This window comes from Aulonocara sp. 'chitande type north' Nkhata Bay, linkage group LG3 (assembly GCF_057382095.1).
Source record: "Aulonocara sp. 'chitande type north' Nkhata Bay isolate Kocher_YH1m ecotype deep benthic linkage group LG3, A_spYH_male_GT1.1, whole genome shotgun sequence".
NCBI classification, from domain to species: Eukaryota; Metazoa; Chordata; class Actinopteri; order Cichliformes; family Cichlidae; genus Aulonocara; species Aulonocara sp. 'chitande type north' Nkhata Bay.
In genome coordinates this window covers 2,148,376-2,166,836 of record NC_141346.1, presented here as the reverse complement: position 1 = coordinate 2,166,836, position 18,461 = coordinate 2,148,376, and the positions used below count along the sequence as shown (strand labels likewise).

General features: G+C 44.5%; 1 protein-coding gene across 1 annotated transcript in view; it reads left to right on the top strand.

Moving 5' to 3' along the window:
- LOC147333464 (uncharacterized) overlaps positions 1-18,145 on the top strand; it is a 45,674-nt gene extending 27,529 nt beyond the window's left edge. Inside the window, exon 10 of the mRNA XM_086266300.1 lies at positions 18,003-18,145. Coding sequence (XP_086122426.1) covers positions 18,003-18,145 — 143 coding nt within the window. The remainder of the gene's footprint in view (positions 1-18,002) is intronic.
- The last annotated feature ends 316 nt before the right edge of the window (positions 18,146-18,461 follow it).

The window sequence follows — 18,461 nt, the reverse complement described above, 5'->3', positions numbered from 1 at the left end:
CCGAAGCCCCCAGACTCTCTGGCAACTGGACCGTCTCCAGCTTTAAAACCACTGAGAGCATCCTGGCTTTGAGAAAACAGATAACCAATAGGACTTGAGCTAAATATTCAAGTCACAACCCCTTGCTGATCATCTCTTTGTCTGTCAGTGCTAAGCAGAACATCACAGCATAGTGTGCAGCAGTATTTAGAATGTTTTCTCTCAGTTTAACTGTAGGGCTGTGAGCTGCTGTTATACATCTGTCTGCAAAGAGGAATTGATGCAGCTGTCTTAGTCATAGCCGTCAAACAGACAACCTGCTGCTACCTCGATTAACAAACTAATTCAGACTCAGACTGATGTGTTGAGCAGGTTTTAGACTTTCCACTTCCACGTTTCTTGCTCTCTGTAACGTAAATCTAATCCTTGTAAAGACATCTGCATACCTGTCTGTTTTCTGTGCTTGTTCACAGTCATGCTTAGAGAATTTAGATTGCAATGCACCAACAACATGTAGTTATCTATTCCTTTGTCAGAATACATAAACTATAAAATACTTTTTTGTCTATGTTGTTATTGAACAATAGAAACAAAATAAGAAAGCCGGGAAAAAGAGCAAAGAAAGACTTACTGAAAAATGTGGCCTTTGCTACCCCTGAATTTGGACACAGCCTATATATACTCACACAGGTAATAAGGACATGGGTCGGGTGTATCCTTTGTGTCCTACCATATCCCAGGATTCATTGCGGGCATTGTCTGACAACGATGGCAGTCGAAGCAGGAGAGGAAAACACTTTCAAATGTAAGTATATGAAAATCTTTTGGTACTGTTACGTAAACCAGTTACACCCCAGTTCTTTTTCGCCTCAGGTCTCCAGAGACCACACCGGACCCAGTAGCATGCACCTTCTGGAAGAGGTTGCCCTTGGCCATCGGCCTCTTGTTGTCTTACTTTTACAGCTAAACATGTAGAGAGTCTCCTGCAAACCTACTTCTAAGTAATGACAATTATGAGCTCCTCTCACCCAAGCTACACTAAATTCTTCTCTTTCCTGTCTGTTCCATCGGTCCTAGCATCCCCCAACTGTAGCTTCCTGTCTCCTTTTATGACAGGCTGACCCCCAGTGTCCATAAATCCCTCTACACAATTACACACACTCTCAGGTCTAAAACTAAACCAAACTAAAACACGCAGACATTCACAAATCCTTTCCTATTCCTCTGATCGACAGCTGGACCCCCTCATCTAAGCAAAGTCAAGCACATTATATTCTAATTATGTTTGCTTTTACTCGCTTTCTTTTCTTTTACTCACAGTACAAAGTTAAATATTTATATTGGTTGTATTGTTAGGCTTTGGGCAGCTGCATAGACATGTTTTTTTAATTAAAATAATGGTAACCTAGCTTGTATGGTGGGTCCCGCAGTTTTTCATGTATTGCTCCTTACATACAGCCAAATTAGATTTTTTTTTAATGAACCTTTTTGTAATGTTTTAGGGACCAAAGAGCAAATGGCTCAGTTTGTTAAAATGAGAGGAGAAAATCATCACCTCCTCACTGGGGTGAAGAATTGGGCCACTGTGGTGTGGAGGTACAAGAATAAATCAATTTACACAACCTGATAACATTTACATTTACAATAATTGATTACACAGCGGTGGAGAGTAGACTTTATCAAAGTAGATGTCTTTCTGAAAGCGCTGTAACTAAGTTTAAGAATATAATCCACCCACTGTTATCATCTCCAATGCCCTGTACCAACACAGAGCAGAGCAGCTATCTGAACGCTACCCCAACAGAGGTCGATTATCTTGTTAATAATTTCACCTCCTCACTACGTACGACTCTGGATACTGTAGCTCCTGTGAAAACTAAGGTCTCTAATCAGAAGTACCTGACTCCGTGGTATAATTCTCAAACACGTAGCCTAAAGCAGATGACTCGTAATCTGGAGAGGAAATGGCGTGTCACAAATCTAGAGGATCATCATTTAGCCTGGAGAAATAGTTTGCTGCTTTATAAGAAAGCCCTCCGCAAAGCCAGAACATCTTACTATTCATCACTGATTGAAGAAAATAAGAACAACCCCAGGTTTCTCTTCAGCTCTGTAGCCAGGCTGACAAACAGTCAGAGCTCTGTTGAGCCAACCATCCCTTTAACGTTAACTAGTAATGACTTCATGAACTTCTTCACAAATAAAATTTTTATCATTAGAGAAAAAATTACCAATAATCATCCCACAGATGTAATATTATCTACAGCTACTCTTAGTACCATTGATGTTAAGTTAGACTCTTTTTCTCCAATTGATCTTTCTGAGTTAACTTCAATAATTACTTCCTCCAAACCATCAACGTGTCTTTTAGACCCCATTCCTACAAAACTGCTCAAAGAAGTCCTGCCATTAATTAATGCTTCGATCTTAAATATGATCAACCTATCTCTAATGATCGGCTATGTACCACAGGCCTTCAAGCTGGCTGTAGTTAAACCTTTACTCAAAAAGCATCTCTAGACCCAGCAGTCTTAGCTAATTATAGGCCAATCTCCAACCTTCCTTTCATATCAAACATCCTTGAAAGAGTAGTTGTCAAACAGCTAACAGATCATCTGCAGAGGTTTATTTGAAGAGTTTCAGTCAGGTTTCAGAGCTCAGCACAGAAACAGCTTTAGTGAAGGTTACAAATGATCTTCTTATGGCCTCTGACAGTGGACTCATCTCTGTGCTTGTCCTGCTAGACCTCAGTGCAGCGTTCGATACTGTCGACCATAATATCCTATTAGAGCGATTAGAACATGCTGTAGGTATTACAGGTACTGTGCTGCAGTGGTTTGTATCATATCTACAGTGGGGCAAAAAAGTATTTAGTCAGCCACCGATTGTGCAAGTTCCCCCACCTAAAATGATGACAGAGGTCAGTAATTTGCACCAGAGGTACACTTCAACTGTGAGAGACAGAATGTGAAAAAAAAATCCATGAATCCACATGGTAGGATTTGTAAAGAATTTATCCGTAAATCAGGGTGGAAAATAAGTATTTGGTCAATAACAAAAATACAACTCAATACTTTGTAACATAACCTTTGTTGGCAATAACAGAGGTCAAACGTTTACTATAGGTCTTTACCAGGTTTGCACACACAGTAGCTGGTATTTTGGCCCATTCCTCCATGCAGATCTTCTCGAGAGCAGTGATGTTTTGGGGCTGTCGCCGAGCAACACGGACTTTCAACTCCCGCCACAGATTTTCTATGGGGTTGAGGTCTGGAGACTGGCTAGGCCACTCCAGGACTTTCAAATGCTTCTTACGGAGCCACTCCTTTGTTGCCCGGGCGGTGTGTTTTGGATCATTGTCATGTTGGAAGACCCAGCCTCGTTTCATCTTCAAAGTTCTCACTGATGGAAGGAGGTTTTGGCTCAAAATCTCACGATACATGGCCCCATTCATTCTGTCCTTAACACGGATCAGTCGTCCTGTCCCCTTGGCAGAAAAACAGCCCCATAGCATGATGTTTCCACCCCCATGCTTCACAGTAGGTATGGTGTTCTTGGGATGCAACTCAGTATTCTTCTTCCTCCAAACACCACGAGTTGAGTTTATACCAAAAAGTTCTACTTTGGTTTCATCTGACCACATGACATTCTCCCAATCCTCTGCTGTATCATCCATGTGCTCTCTGGCAAACTTCAGACGGGCCTGGACATGCACTGGCTTCAGCAGGAACACGTCTGGCACTGCGGGATTTGATTCCCTGCCGTTGTAGTGTGTTACTGATGGTGACCTTTGTTACTTTGGTCCCAGCTCTCTGCAGGTCATTCACCAGGTCCCCCCGTGTGGTTCTGGGATCTTTGCTCACCGTTCTCATGATCATTTTGACCCCACGGGATGAGATCTTGCGTGGAGCCCCAGATCGTGGGAGATTATCAGTGGTCTTGTATGTAGAGCTGGGCGATATGAGATTTTTCATATCACGATATGTTTTTTTCATTTCAGTCGATAACGATATATATCGCGATATAAGCCAAGTAACTAAATTTGTAAGATTTAAATGTGCCGTTGCTCACAAGTAAAATGTGAAATAATCAGCCGCTTGTTTTGATTTAAATATTTATTTCCCATAATAACTTAAACAGGGTAGATGTACTTAAGGAACATGAGACTTCAGTTTCAAATAAATAAAGGCAAATATTGCAAACTAAACAAAAAGCAGCTGCTAAAGCGTTTAAGTTTGAAAATAGAACTAACAAAACAGACTACTAAATTGTCACTTCCACTTAGAAACAAAATATTAATTCTAAAAATAAATCTTAGGGTTTTTTTTTTTTACAGAAGAACAGACAAAATTGACTAACTTTTGTCAATATCAAATGAACTGAGAACTAAAAGGAAATTCTCAATCTCTCCTTGTTGTATAGCTGAGCTTTTCAAACAGTTTTAAAATAAAGATGCTAACAGAATATTCTTTCTGATGTTTATTTTTTAACAATAACCATTGAAGTGATTTAGATCTCTAGCTTTTAATATGTTTACATGGGCTCAAAAACACAATTAAAAGAGGCATTTTTAATTTTATTCTGCTTCCCAACTTACCGATAGCTGAGTGAAGTCGATGTCCGAAGCACTGCAGCCGCGTCCAGTTATTCAGGGATGTGGCCTTCACTATATTTGTCCCACTATCGGTTGTGATGCAGACTTGTTTGTCTTCACTCAGTCCCCAGGATGCAAGCGCTTCTGACAGTCCTAATGCAATTACTTCACCCGTGTGGTCGTCGGGAAGGTAGGCAGCTTGAAGACATTTGCTTTTCAGATTCCAGTCTTGGTCGATATAGTGGGCAGTAAGGCTAAGGTAAGGTTCTGACGTGCGACTCGACCACATGTCGGATGTAGTAGCAAAGAACGATACAGTTTGTAGCTCCTTCTCAACAGCCTCACGGCACTCTCTATATAGCATTGGAAGCGCTGTCTGAGAGAAATGTTTACGTCCAGGGAGTTGGTAACGAGGATCCAGTACCTTAATTAGCTGCTTGAATCCTTCATTTTCGACCGTGTTTATTGGTAGCATGTCTTTAGCAAGACAGTAGGCTATGGCATTCGTTATGTCGCTATGTCTCTTACCTTTTTTGTCATATGGTAAGACGCTGGAGAAAGCCGACTCAATTGACTGTTGCTGCTTCGCAGGGATTCCCCTGGTAGTTTTCGATGACAAATTACCACTTTCAGTCAGAGATTGAGCGTGCTCTTGTGGGTGGCACTGCTTCAGGTGATGAAACAGGTTAGTTGTATTTCCAGTCTTGGTGGGAACATGCTGTCGGCACAACTTACAGTGCGTGCTACTCTGTTTTTTGTCGGACGTCAAATAGCCGAAATATCTCCACACTACGGAACTTTTCCGGCCCTTCTTTTCGACAATGTCTTCGGCATTCGAGCTGTCATTTGTGTTCTCTTCCGTTCTCTCGGTTGATTTTTCTCTACGTGGTACACTCATTTTCTCCATCACCCAGTCGACACGGCAGTTAGCTGCTAGCTGCTTCCCAAACAAACACACACGCGCCCTGGCACTTGTGCTGTACGTAACAAGTCACGTGATGTGACGCTGCGGCTGTGATTGGTTCGGCTCTGCGCTACTTAATTTGGATTGGCTGACCTTTTTTTTTTTTTTTTTTTTAAGAGGACAAGAGCGGCGAGGTCTATCGCGATAGCTTAATTTCTCTATCGAGTAAAAGTTATATCGCGATACATATCGTTATCGTTTTATCGCCCAGGTCTACTTGTATGTCTTCCATTTTCTGATGATTGCTCCCACAGTTGATTTTTTCACACCAAGCTGCTTGCCTATTGTAGATTCACTCTTCCCAGTCTGGTGCAGGTCTACAATACTTTTCCTGGTGTCCTTCGAAAGCTCTTTGGTCTTGGCCATGGCGGAGTTTGGAGTCTGACTGTTTGAGGCTGTGGACAGGTGTCTTTTATACAGATGATGAGTTCAAACAGGTGCCATTCATACAGGTAACGAGTGGGGGACAGAAAAGCTTCTTACAGAAGACGTTACAGGTCTGTGAGAGCCAGAGATTTTCCATGTTTGAGGTGACCAAATACTTATTTTCCACCCTGATTTACGAATAAATTCTTTACAAATCCTACCATGTGAATTCCTGGATTTTTTTTTCACATTCTGTCTCTCACAGTTGACGTGTACCTCTGGTGCAAATTACTGACCTCTGTCATCATTTTAGGTGGGGGAACTTGCACAATCGGTGGCTGACTAAATACTTTTTTGCCCCACTGTATATATATATATACATATATATATATACACACACTAAAAGACAGAAGAGGTTGGCCTCGTTGGTCCAGCTGAGAGTCCGTAACCGTGAACTGTGGAGCGGCAGATTTGTGTTGTTTGCTGGAACTAAGCTGCACACAGCTGATGTTTGCCAGGAAAATATAACAGATTAACTTTACTTACCTTCGCACAGAGACGATCACCTGACACCAAAATCAGGAAAGAGAAGTAAAACATGAATAAGGAATAAAAAAATCTCCCGCGTTGTTTTTCTGGGAACGTTCAGCATCAACAAAGTCAGGAAGTGATCCATTAGGAGATGATTATAGTTTCATCTTTAGAAGCTTGTGCAAATCTTAGAGGCCTTAAACCATCATTAGTGCTCCAGAATTGCCCCAGAAAGCATCACTGTCCAGTTATTGAGTGTAGCTTATAAAATGAGCTGTTTGTGGTGTATACTGATGCTTTGAATTCAAACTTGTGTCACTATTATATTAAAGAATTCACTGTTATTTGACTATTTTCAGCTGAGCGGTGTCTGAGTTTATGCTGTTGAAGAGAAGGGACACTCAGCAGTTTTTTAAGCCATTAAAGTCAAACCGATGATCAACTCTGTCAAGGTTCAAGGTTCAAGGTTCAAGGTTCTTTATTTGTCACATGCATAGTTATACAAGTATAACACACAGTGAAATGTAGCCTGACACGCTCCTCGACATGTGCAAAAATTGGGGGGGGGGGGGGGGGGGGGGGTGTAGAGGAAGAACATTATATATATATATATATATATAATATATACACTGGGTGAATGTGCAGTAGTAGCAGCAAGCAGGTGAATTCTGTACATTAATATGAATAGACATCTGACTATTTTACAGGAGACAATATAAACATATTTAAATTTTAAGAAATTTGAAATGTACAGTGTGTCACACTGATACTTTAAGTAAAAGGGAGAAAAGATTCCACCTTAAAGGTTGCAGGTAAATGAAACACTAGCAGCAGGAAGTGAGTTTTTTCTCTCAACACATACCAAGTGTAAATGTGTGTGTTATGCTGGGCAGACACTGTGCGATTTTTTCAGTCACGTTATTCAGCTCCTGCTCAAACTGCACGATTGACTCACAGGGGTTAGAAGTTGGTAGGTCACGATGCAGGTCTCACACTATACGACCCGATGCTCTGATGTGACCTGAGTGCTCACACTGTGCGTCCATAACATGAAGGTTATAACAGAAAATCTGTCGCTCTCCCTCTCTGTCTTTCACTCACACAGACACACACCACCATCAACTTTGCTAAATTGCTAATGAAAAACATGATCAGGCAGCTGTGATTGAGCAGCAGTGTAGATCCAACTATTTTCACTGTTGTTGTGGTCGTGATAATTTTGTGATGCCACATCGAAAAGGCTCGGATGAGCCAAAGTTCTACAAGTTGTGCCTCCATCGCTTGTGTCCAGATTAGTGATGTTCGATTCATGAACGAATCGTTCAATACTCGAGAATCACTTTACTGACTCGTGAATCATGATTCACAAGCCCAACTGACTCACTGACTCATCCCTGTTGCTGTTAGCAAACTAATTCCATTAGTAGAAATATATCTAGCTTATAATCAAAATTGTGGCGGAAAAACAACAGCCAGTTTCGTAACAAAAGCATTTCTGCTCTGAACTGGAAGAAAAACCCCTGAGTAGAAGCTCACATCAAGAAAATAGCTCCTCGGTTCACAGTAGCATCGCGCTGCTAACATGCTAACAGCACATTTGAGCTACTCACCCCCTCCCTTCCTGTGCTGAATCGTAAGCATAAGCGAATCACTCAGGACTCGCTCACCCCCTCCCTCCTGTGCTGAATCAAAGAGCGAACGAATCACTCAGGACTCGCTCACCCCCTCCCTCCTGTGCTGAATCAAAGAGCGAACGAATCACTCAGGACTCACTAACCCCCTCCCTCCTGTGCTGAATCAAAGAGCGAACGAATCACTCAGGACTCGCTCACCCCCTCCCTCCTGTGCTGAATCAAAGAGCGAACGAATCACTCAGGACTCGCTCACCCCCTCCCTCCTGTGCTGAATCAAAGAGCGAACGAATCACTCAGGACTCACTAACCCCCTCCCTCCTGTGCTGAATCAAAGAGCGAGCGAACGAATCACTCAGGACTCGCTCACCCCCTCCCTCCTGTGCTGAATCATAGAGCGAACGAATCACTCAGGACTCACTAACCCCCTCCCTCCTGTGCTGAATCAAAGAGCGAGCGAACGAATCACTCAGGACTCGCTCACCCCCTCCCTCCTGTGCTGAATCATAGAGCGAGCGAACGAATCACTCAGGACTCGCTCACCCCCTCCCTCCTGTGCTGAATCAAAGAGCGAACGAATCACTCAGGACTCACTAACCCCCTCCCTCCTGTGCTGAATCAAAGAGCGAACGAATCACTCAGGACTCGCTCACCCCCTCCCTCCTGTGCTGAATCAAAGAGCGAACAAATCACTCAGGACTCGCTCACCCCCTCCCTCCTGTGCTGAATCATAGAGCGAGCGGACGAATCACTCACTCACCCCCTCCCTCCTGGATCACAGCTTCTTCTTCTTCTTGGTTGGCAACCAATGTTAAGGCGCATTACCGCCCCCTGGCTCACAGCGCAGTGGACATTTAGATGAGAAAATATATATTTGACACACTTAAGGAAAATACTAATAAAATACAAATAAACAAAATAAATGTTTATTAAGCAATTTTGATAAGAAATTGCTTAATTTTAGAAATGTTTTTGCTCTTTGTTCTCTATAAAATAGTTGGGGTTTTTTTTGTTGTTTTTTAAATCATTCATCTTAGCAGTGGGATTTACATGAAAAGGGAAACAAATTAAGTTTGAGTGAAAATGTAAAATTTTTGCACTCTCTGGTCAACTGACTCAGTGAATCAAATGACTCAAAACACCCGATTCACTTTGGTGAGTGACTCATTATCACTCGATTCAGTAAAAAGAATCAAATTTACCATCACTAGTCCAGATCACACGCTGCACTGCCGTGCTGCGCCGTCTTTTTCGCTGACATTTGTGTTTGCGCGTGCGCAGTGTGACAAACTGCGGTGACACCCTCACGACGGTCGCGAGGATTTCAAACAGGTTTGAAATCCTCACGACCAAGCGATTGATGATCGGGAGCTGGTCGTGAGGTGTTAATCGCGTCTCATTACCCCACGTATACTACACGACGCACGATGAAGGCCAAAATCGGGCCGATCGCCAAAACGGTCGCACGACTCAAAAATCGGCTCAAAATGGGCCAAAAATCGCACAGTGTAAGCCCAGCATAAGTGCTGACATAAGACATGAGCTCACAGTCAGTGCTTGTGTTCCTCTTTCTATCACAGCCACAGCAGGCAGAAGACTGGATTTCTTCAGGTAAATGGTAAATGGCCTGTATTTGTATTTGCTCAGTCCGTAAGGACCGCAAAGCACTTTACACAACATTCAGTTGTTAGATTTGTATTGTTGATTGTCATTTATGCTTAGAAATATCTACTCATATATGCCTAGAGTTGTATAATTAATGTCATGTTGGTAGAGGTTTGATCCTTAATAGAGATTGAAAATGTTACGTCATTCAGGGGTAAAACCGCAAAGAATTCTGGGAACTCGTGGCAAGAGGTACAAGCGCACGCAGGCTTTCAATTGAAATCAGTTACACAGCGATAAAAAGAAACACAAAAATGGCAAGAAGCTGTTGTATTATTAACTGCAATAGCCGGTCGCATGACAGCCACGGGAAGCTGACGGGTAAAGAGATCGGTTGTTATCGGATTACGTCGTTGAAGAGAAATTGTTCGAGCCATGTTTCCGAAGTAACAAAGACGCGACTGGATTGCAGCCATTCAAAGACGTCCCAGAACACTCCAGCTCACAGGTTAGTCTGCTCCAAGCATTTCCACAAAGGTCAGTCTGCTGTTGTAGTTAATGCGTCATTTTTCTTAACATCAGAATCAGAATCAGAATCAGAAAGGGTTTTATTGCCAAATGTTGAGCAGGTTTACAACATTAGGAAATTGCTGCGGTGCTTCAGTGCAAACATACTGTCATAAAAATATAAAATAAGAATAAGAATTAAAAGTGCTAAGTAGATAGATATATACATGATATATACATGAGTGCAGGTGGTGATCAGTGCCAAACATGGAATGATGCAGTGACACAGCGTAGGGTCATGTGTTAGTGGTGGGAACAGTCATACGGTTATTGTTCATGTGTCCAACAGCAGAGGGGAAGAAACTGTTCTTATGGCGAGAGGTTCTGGTGCGAATGGACCGGAGCCTCCTGCCTGAGGGGAGCAGGTCAAACAGACTGTGTCCAGGGTGAGAAGGGTCAGCTGAGATCCGAGCTGCACGCCCCAGTGTCCTGGAGGTGTACAGGTCCTGCAGAGATGGGAGTCTGCAGCCAATCACCTTCTCAGCAGAGCGCACAACACGCTGCAGTCTCTGTTTGTCCCTGATAGTGGCTCCAGCGTACCACACGGTGATGGAGGAGGTGAGGATGGACTCGATGATTGCGGTGTAGAACTGCATCATCGTCCGTGTTGGCAGGTTGAATTTCTTCAGCTGCCTCAGGAAGTACATCCTCTGCTGGGCTTTCTTGATGACGGAGGTGATGGTGGGCTCCCACTTCAGGTCCTGGGTGATGGTGGTACCCAGGAAGCGGAATGAGTCCACAGAGGTGATGGGGGTGTCAGTCAGGATGATGGGGGGGAGTGGGGCTGTGTGCTTCCTGAAGTCCACAATAATCTCCACTGTCTTCTGGGCATTCAGCACCAGGTTGTTGTGGCTGCACCAGGACACCAGACGTTCAACCTCCCTCCTGTAGGCAGACTCATCCCCGTCCGAGATGAGTCCAATAACGGTGGTGTCATCTGCAAACTTGATTAGCTTGACAGACTGGTGGGTGGAGGTGCAGCAGTTGGTGTACAGGGAGAAGAGCAGAGGAGAAAGAACACAGCCCTGAGGGGAGCCGGTGCTGATGGTCCGGGAGTCCGAGACATTCTTTCCCAGCCTCACGTGCTGCTTCCTGTCCGTCAGGAAGTCAGTGATCCACCGGCAGATGGGATCAGGCACATTCATCTGGGAAAGCTTGCCTCGGAGATGGTCTGGAAGGATGGTGTTGAAGGCAGAGCTGAAGTCCACAAACAGGATCCTGGCGTAGGTTCCTGGGGAGTCCAGATGCTGCAGGATGAAGTGTAGGGCCATGTTGATGGCGTCGTCTACAGACCTGTTGGCTCTATATGCAAACTGCAGGGGGTCCAGGAGGGGGGCCGTGAGGGTCCTGAGATGGGAGAGAACTAGGCGCTCAAATGACTTCATGACCACAGATGTCAGAGCCACGGGTCTGTAGTCATTTAGTCCAGTGATCCTAGGTTTCTTGGGGATAGGGATTATGGTGGAGGACTTGAAGCAGGCAGGCACATGACATGCCTGCAGTGAGGAGTTGAAGATGCCAGAAAACACTGGGGCCAGCTCGTTTGCACAGTGTCTGAGGGTGGCAGGAGACACACCGTCTGGGCCGGGAGCTTTCCGAGCATTCAGATTCTTAAACTGCTTCCTCACATCTGCTTCATGAATATGAAGAGTTGTGGTGGGAGGAGGTGGTGTGAAATCCTCTTTTGTGTGGGGTGAGGAGGGGGGTGTTGTAGGTGAACGGTTTGAAGGTGGTGATGGCTCTATGGAGGGGGGAGAGGTGGGGGAATGAGTGTCCAAAGTGCCTCTATTGTTGGGGTCGTTGGAGGTGTGAAGGCTGCCTGATGGCTCGTCAAAACGGCAGTAGAAGTCGTTAAGGGTGTTGGCTAAGAGCAAGTCATCAGTGGAGTGGGGGGTTTTAGGCTTGTAATTTGTAATATTCCTAAAACCTTTCCACACAGAGGCCGAGTCATTCTCTGAGATCTGCTGCTGCATCTTCTCAGAGTGCTGATGTTTAGCAATGTCCACTTCTTTAGTGAACCTGTACTTGGCCTCTCTGTAGCAGTCCCTGTCTCCGCTTCTGAACGCCTTTCTCTTTTCCAGCCACAGCTTTTTGAGTTTAGGAGTAAACCAGGGTTTGTCATTGTTATAACTCACCCTGGTGCGTGATGGCACAATGCTGTCCTCACAGAAGTGGATATAGGAGGTGACAGTGTCCGTAAACTCGTCCAAGCTGTTAGAAGCAGCCTTCATTGTGTCCCAGTCTGTGGTCTCCAAACACGTGCGAAGCTCCTCCACAGCCTTGTTGCTCCACAGTTTTTTAGTCCTCACGACAGGTTTGGAGAGCTTCAGCCTCTGTCTGTACGCGGGGATTAGGTGGATCATGACGTGGTCAGAAAGTCCGAGTGAAGCGCGGGGCACCGCACGATAGGCCCCGCTGATCGTGCTGTAACAGTGGTCCAATGTCCTCTCCTCTCTGGTCGGGCATTTAATATACTGCTTATATTTCGGAAGCTCATGGCTCAGATTGGCTTTGTTAAAGTCCCCAAGAGCAATGATGAGAGAGTCCGGGAATGTCCGCTCCATGTGCAGTATCTGCTCCGCGAGTGCGCACTGAGCTGCCTGCGCATCCACATCTGGCGGGATGTAAACAGCGGCCAGGATGAATGAAGCAAACTCCCGCGGAGAATAAAACGGTTTGCAGTGAATAAAAAGATATTCCAGAGAGGAAGAGCAGTGCTGAGCAATCACTGTTACATCTGTGCACCAGCCACTATTAATGTAGAAGCAGACACCTCCACCTTTGGTCTTACCAGAGAGAGCGGCCTGCCGGTCCGCGCGCAGCAGATGAAAGCCCTCCAGCTTGAGCGCGCAGTCTGGGATGTCCTCACAGAGCCACGACTCCGTAAAACATAAGACACAGGAGGAGGCAAAGTCTCTGTTCATGCTTCTCATCAGGGCCAGTTCGTCAATCTTATTCCCGAGTGAGCGTACATTGGAAAGGAAGATCCCAGGAAGAGCAGTTCGCAGTCCGCGTCTCCTCAAACGCACGAGTACGCCGGCTCGCTTACTTCTCTTCCGGCGTCTCACTTTCCTGATCAGAGTCTGCAGTAAATCTGCCGCAGATGCGACAAATATTGGAAGTAAATCCACAGGCGTTGTAGTCCTGTAGTTAAGGAGCTCTTCTCTGGTGTAAGAGTATCCAGAGGAGTGCCCAGACACAGAAGAAATGCACAAAATAATAATAATTGGTGATATAGGTTACAAGCAAGTCTGGCGCTGAACAGAAATTGTCGCGCTATGCTCCTTTGTTTATTGTGCATAAACAGTGAATTGTCCTGACACAATATTGTGTTTCGCTTCTGTTATTATGGTACATTGACAAAAACATATACTTTTATTCACAGGATAAAACAGTTGTTCTGTATCACTAATTGTCCAGTACGATTACAGCATACAATATTATTGTCACTGCTACATTTCTGTGATGTGTACCAGAAATTATTTCCACTACTAATTAATTACCGTTGAGCTCAAAGGTTATATTAATAAACGGTTAAGGAATGTGTATTTATGACGACAATTTGTGAGACTGGTAAACTTATGATACGTACGATGGTCTTTCGTTCTACACGGTGCATTTCAAGGTCCTGCACCCATCCGTCGGTAAACTGTACCTGGGCTTGTTGCAGTGACCTGAAGTTACTAAACTTCATGAGTGTATGCACTCACTCCAAGAACCGTATGATTATAAATCTGCGCGTGGTGAAAGTTGGGCAGCACACTGACGTCTTTTGTCCCTCTGTGTGCTCGTAAGGGTCTAACCCTTTCACTCCTTTGATTTTTTTCCTCGTATCTTTTCTTTGACTTTTCATCAAGTCTGTCTTTGTACGGACCGGCATTGTTCTCCTTTGTTTTGTACATACCCTTTTGGGGGGCAAAGAAAAAGCAAGAATTTATTGGAACCGAAGAATGAACGTTTTGCGGTGCTGCAAATGCTTGCATTTGATGCAGGTACTTGGATTGTTTTGCCACGAGTTCCCGGCATGCCAGGCACGTGCAGAGGGGGGGGGCTAGAGGGGCTTGAGCACCCGCCCCTTTCCTGATGGGTGCTCAAAGTGCCTTTTTGTTGAGGCAACTTTTTAAAAAAAAATTATTATTATTATTATTTTTAATGTGTGTGTGGGTGCGGAGTCCTGTCTGTGCCCCTCAACAATAATATTTAACTATTAATCACAGTTTTGCTAAATAAAAGGATCTGGCTTGCATCAGTCACATGATCACTATTAACCAATGATCGCCCTTGACGGCAGAACGCGCTGGTTACGAGCCGGGAACGAGCTCACAAAGAGCACGCGCATTGTTTCCGGTCCGGAGCTGTAGGAGAAACACAAGTTAACTCAGAGACACAGACTGATGCGACACAACCAGTAAGTAGGTGTACTTACTGGTTAACTACTGAAAGACATGCAGTACTTAAAGTATTATTTCATTGCTGTGGAAAGTTAGTGACTGTGTCAGCTAACATGTGCGAGTTAAAAATATGTTCTTGTCTAATGCTACAGTTCATGTTATCTAAAGTATTCTCATCAGCTAATGCAGCGAACAATAGTCACTTAGTTTGGATACAGTTGTCCTGAGACTGAGTGCATCCATAAGAATATTGTTTTGGTTGTATTGCTTCTGAAACTCAATACAGACGAGTGAGAGTGAGAGCTGCGTGTCTGTGCCGTTCTTTCACCTCTCCTCACTATTTCCCCTGTTTAAGGGCACAACACGTGCTGTGTGTGCAACAGCGCGACAAACATTACCTGTCCTTTTATTAACTGCACATGTAGTGCTGGTCATAGCTGCTGGCTACCTGTGTAAGGCTGTCATGGGTCTGTAGCTCTGTCACCGTTTTAGGGAACATATTTAGTTTTAAAGCAAGTTTCCGGGCTTTTCCTGCCTTTCTGGAGGGATTATATTTCACTAAAAAACGATCTAATATGCATGTCCACATAATAATTATTATAATTATAATATATTAAAAACACACGCTGTATTTTAAAGAACATACATTAAGAAGCAGATTATATTAGATTTATATTTTAAATAAGACAAAAGTTGGATTTTACAGCAGTAAAATGATTGTATCTCTGCAGTTTAAACATGTAATAAGCTTTGCCCTGCACAGAGTGGATAGTGAAACACATGGAATCATCATAAATACATTATTTCATATTTATTACTTCCCCCTCCTCATTGCTTTATTATTGTAGCTCTAGTAATAAATAATAATGTAAGGATTCTGGATCAGCACTGTGATGCCCATAGTATATACAGTATTCTGAAGAAGCTCTAAAATGTCACTGTGTGTGCATGTGTGTGTTTTATTTAGATGGATTTAAAAAAATATTACCCATGATATAACATTGTGCAGACATGGCTGGTAAGGACATGAGGAGGAAACAGCAGGAGCTGTGTGAGGCTACTAAAGGCAGGGCTATAACATTTTTCTGTCATCATTTTATTTTAGATGCTGGAGTTGTTAGGTGTGGATAATTAGATTATAGTTTATTGCAATAGCAAGTTGTGCCTTGTTCTCAGATAGACAGCAAGTGGAGAGTGATATATGAAATGATGGAAGGAAGAAGAGAAGCAAAGAGTGATTCACAGGCGGAGCCTAAATTATTTCTCACAGTTTTTGTTGCCTTATGGTTCCAAGCGCTGTCACCAATCTTTGCATTTTGTTATTATCTCATGACACTTGTTTAATCAGCTACCATCTCTCCTGTGGACTTTTTAATGTCTACAGTCTCAGATCAACACAGCCCTGCCCTCCAGCACTATCAGCAGCAGGAGCAGCAGCAACCCCTCAACAGCAACATTGTACTGTGGCTGTAGCTCAGGTGGCAGAGCAGGTCAGCCACTAATCAGAAGGTCGGTGGTTCGATCCCAGGCTGCCTCCTGGCTGCATGCCAAATATCCTTGGGCAAGATACTAACCCCGTGTTTGCCTACTGGTGGTGGTCAGAGGGCCCGGTGGCGCCTGTGTCCGGCAGCCTCACCTCTGTCAGTGCGCCCCAGGGTGGTTGTGGCTACAATGTAGCTGCCATCACCAGTGTGTGAATGTGTGTGTGAATGGGTGGATGACTGGATATGTAAAGCGCTTTGGGGTCCTTAGGGACTAGAAAAGCACTATACAAATGCAGGCCATTTACCATGTACCCATCAGGTAAAACATCGGCGACGTTTGCTTTGCCTTGTTGCCCATATTAGATTCTTGATGAATGTGTGTTGTTGTTATTCAGCCTGCTTCAATGTGTCCCTTTTTAACTTTGAGCACCCGCCCCTTTAAACCTCTCTGCACGGCCCTGCGGCATGCAATGCGCGAAAGTCACGTGGTCTGTCAATCTCTATAGTCTGCAAAGACTTTGTGTGCATTCCAGAGTGTTCTGGCTTTCACAGCCACATCCTGGGAGCATGGGAGAGGTCGTAGCTTCTCTTATTGTTTTGTGGTAGGATAAACGTATCTATGTCTGTTCTAGTCTAAGTGCCTTTTGTTTAGATGAACTGCTGGACTTGCAGACCAGCAGGTTTAGGGAAGTCTTTATGGGGTCACACTCTGCCTGTGCGTTGTGTAAGTGTGTGTGTGTGTGTGTGTGTGGGGGGGGGGGGTCAGAGTGTGACCCCATAACCGGCTTCCCTAAACCTTCTGGTCTGGAAGTCCAGCAGTTAATGAACCTATGTATATTCACGTAACCTCAATAAAAGAGCAGTGTTACGGGGGAGCGGACGAGAGCAACTGGGGTCAAGCGAAGGAACGGCGTTTGACCAGTTCTCTCCCGTGCACGAGAAACATAAAGAACTTTGCCTACTCGTGTCTTGCTTTGCTGTGTAGTTAAATTGTCCTGAACGTTCCAGCGAATAGGTTTAAGCTACAAACCTATCACAGTCACACACATTCACACACTGGTGATGGCAGCTACATTGTAGCCACAGCCACCCTGGGGCGCACTGACAGAGGCGAGGTTGGCGGATGCTGGCGCCACCGGGCCCTCTGACCACCTCCAGTAGGCAACGGGTGAAGTGTCTTGCCCAAGGACACAACGACCGAGACTGTCGGAGCCGGGGCTGGAACCGGCAACCTTCCGATTACAAGGCGAACTCCCAACTCTTGAGCCATGATCGCCCCACAGGGTCAGATTTCATGCAGTTTGCAGTAAATTGTGTGTTACAGACTTTGTAGTTCATGTTTTGTGACTCATGTGAATCTTCTCCTGAAAGTGAAAGTCTTACAAACACATAAGGCCACAAAATTCTCTTGTCCACAGCTTCCAGTCACAAACTGACTCTGAGCCTCGTCAGTAAAGCCAGCAGCTTTTTACCATCTAAGAAAGTCTTTGTGCTGCTGCAGACATCAGTAAATCTATCCCTAAATATTCCTCTTTCTTTCACTAGCTGGCCCATTTCCTCATTTTAGGTTTGAGCGTTTTTATTAGATAAAGACGAACGGCTTTAACAATAATTGAGTTGCGGTTTGGGGAAGGCCTCAGAGGGAACTGCAACTACCGTTACATGGCATGGTTTCTGGGTCCGGCACTGGCGTCTCTTTTCAGCTAACTCATCCGGCCTGAATATGCACATGTTGCAGGCCATGATAAGACCAAGATGGCGCTGGAGTGACGGCAGCCTTTCCAAGTAGCTCTGCAAAACCGTACTTGTTTCTTAACTTTTAACTGTTTTAGACTAGTCCTTCAAACTCTTTTTCACCTTCCTTTAGTTGTTTTACTTTCTACCTCTTAGATATAGCAAAGGATAACGCACTTTTCAAAACTTCTGGAACCAGCTCCTTCATCTACTCAAGAGTGGAGCTGCTGGCACTAAACACAAAGACACAGACCGGCAAGAGACACAACATCCCGGCCGAGGAGCTACTGCCCACATAGCAAGCAGGTCTGGCCCAGATATGGTATCAAGCCGACACTGTTGGCTGACTCCTGGCATGATAAGACGTATATCATCCAGATATGGGGCAGGCCTGGCATAGATGGCACTGTCTATGTGATGGCATGCCACATCTGGCTCGATTGTGGTTTGGTTTATGTGGCCCAGTCTCATAGAAAACAAGCCTGGCCTGGATCTGAAATCAAGCTGGCACTTCTAACTGGTGTCGTGGCAGAGTGTATGTCAGGATGTCAAATTTTATGATTCATATATTTTTAGGGACCCTAAAGCTCCCCCAAAATAGGGAGAAAGATTTTT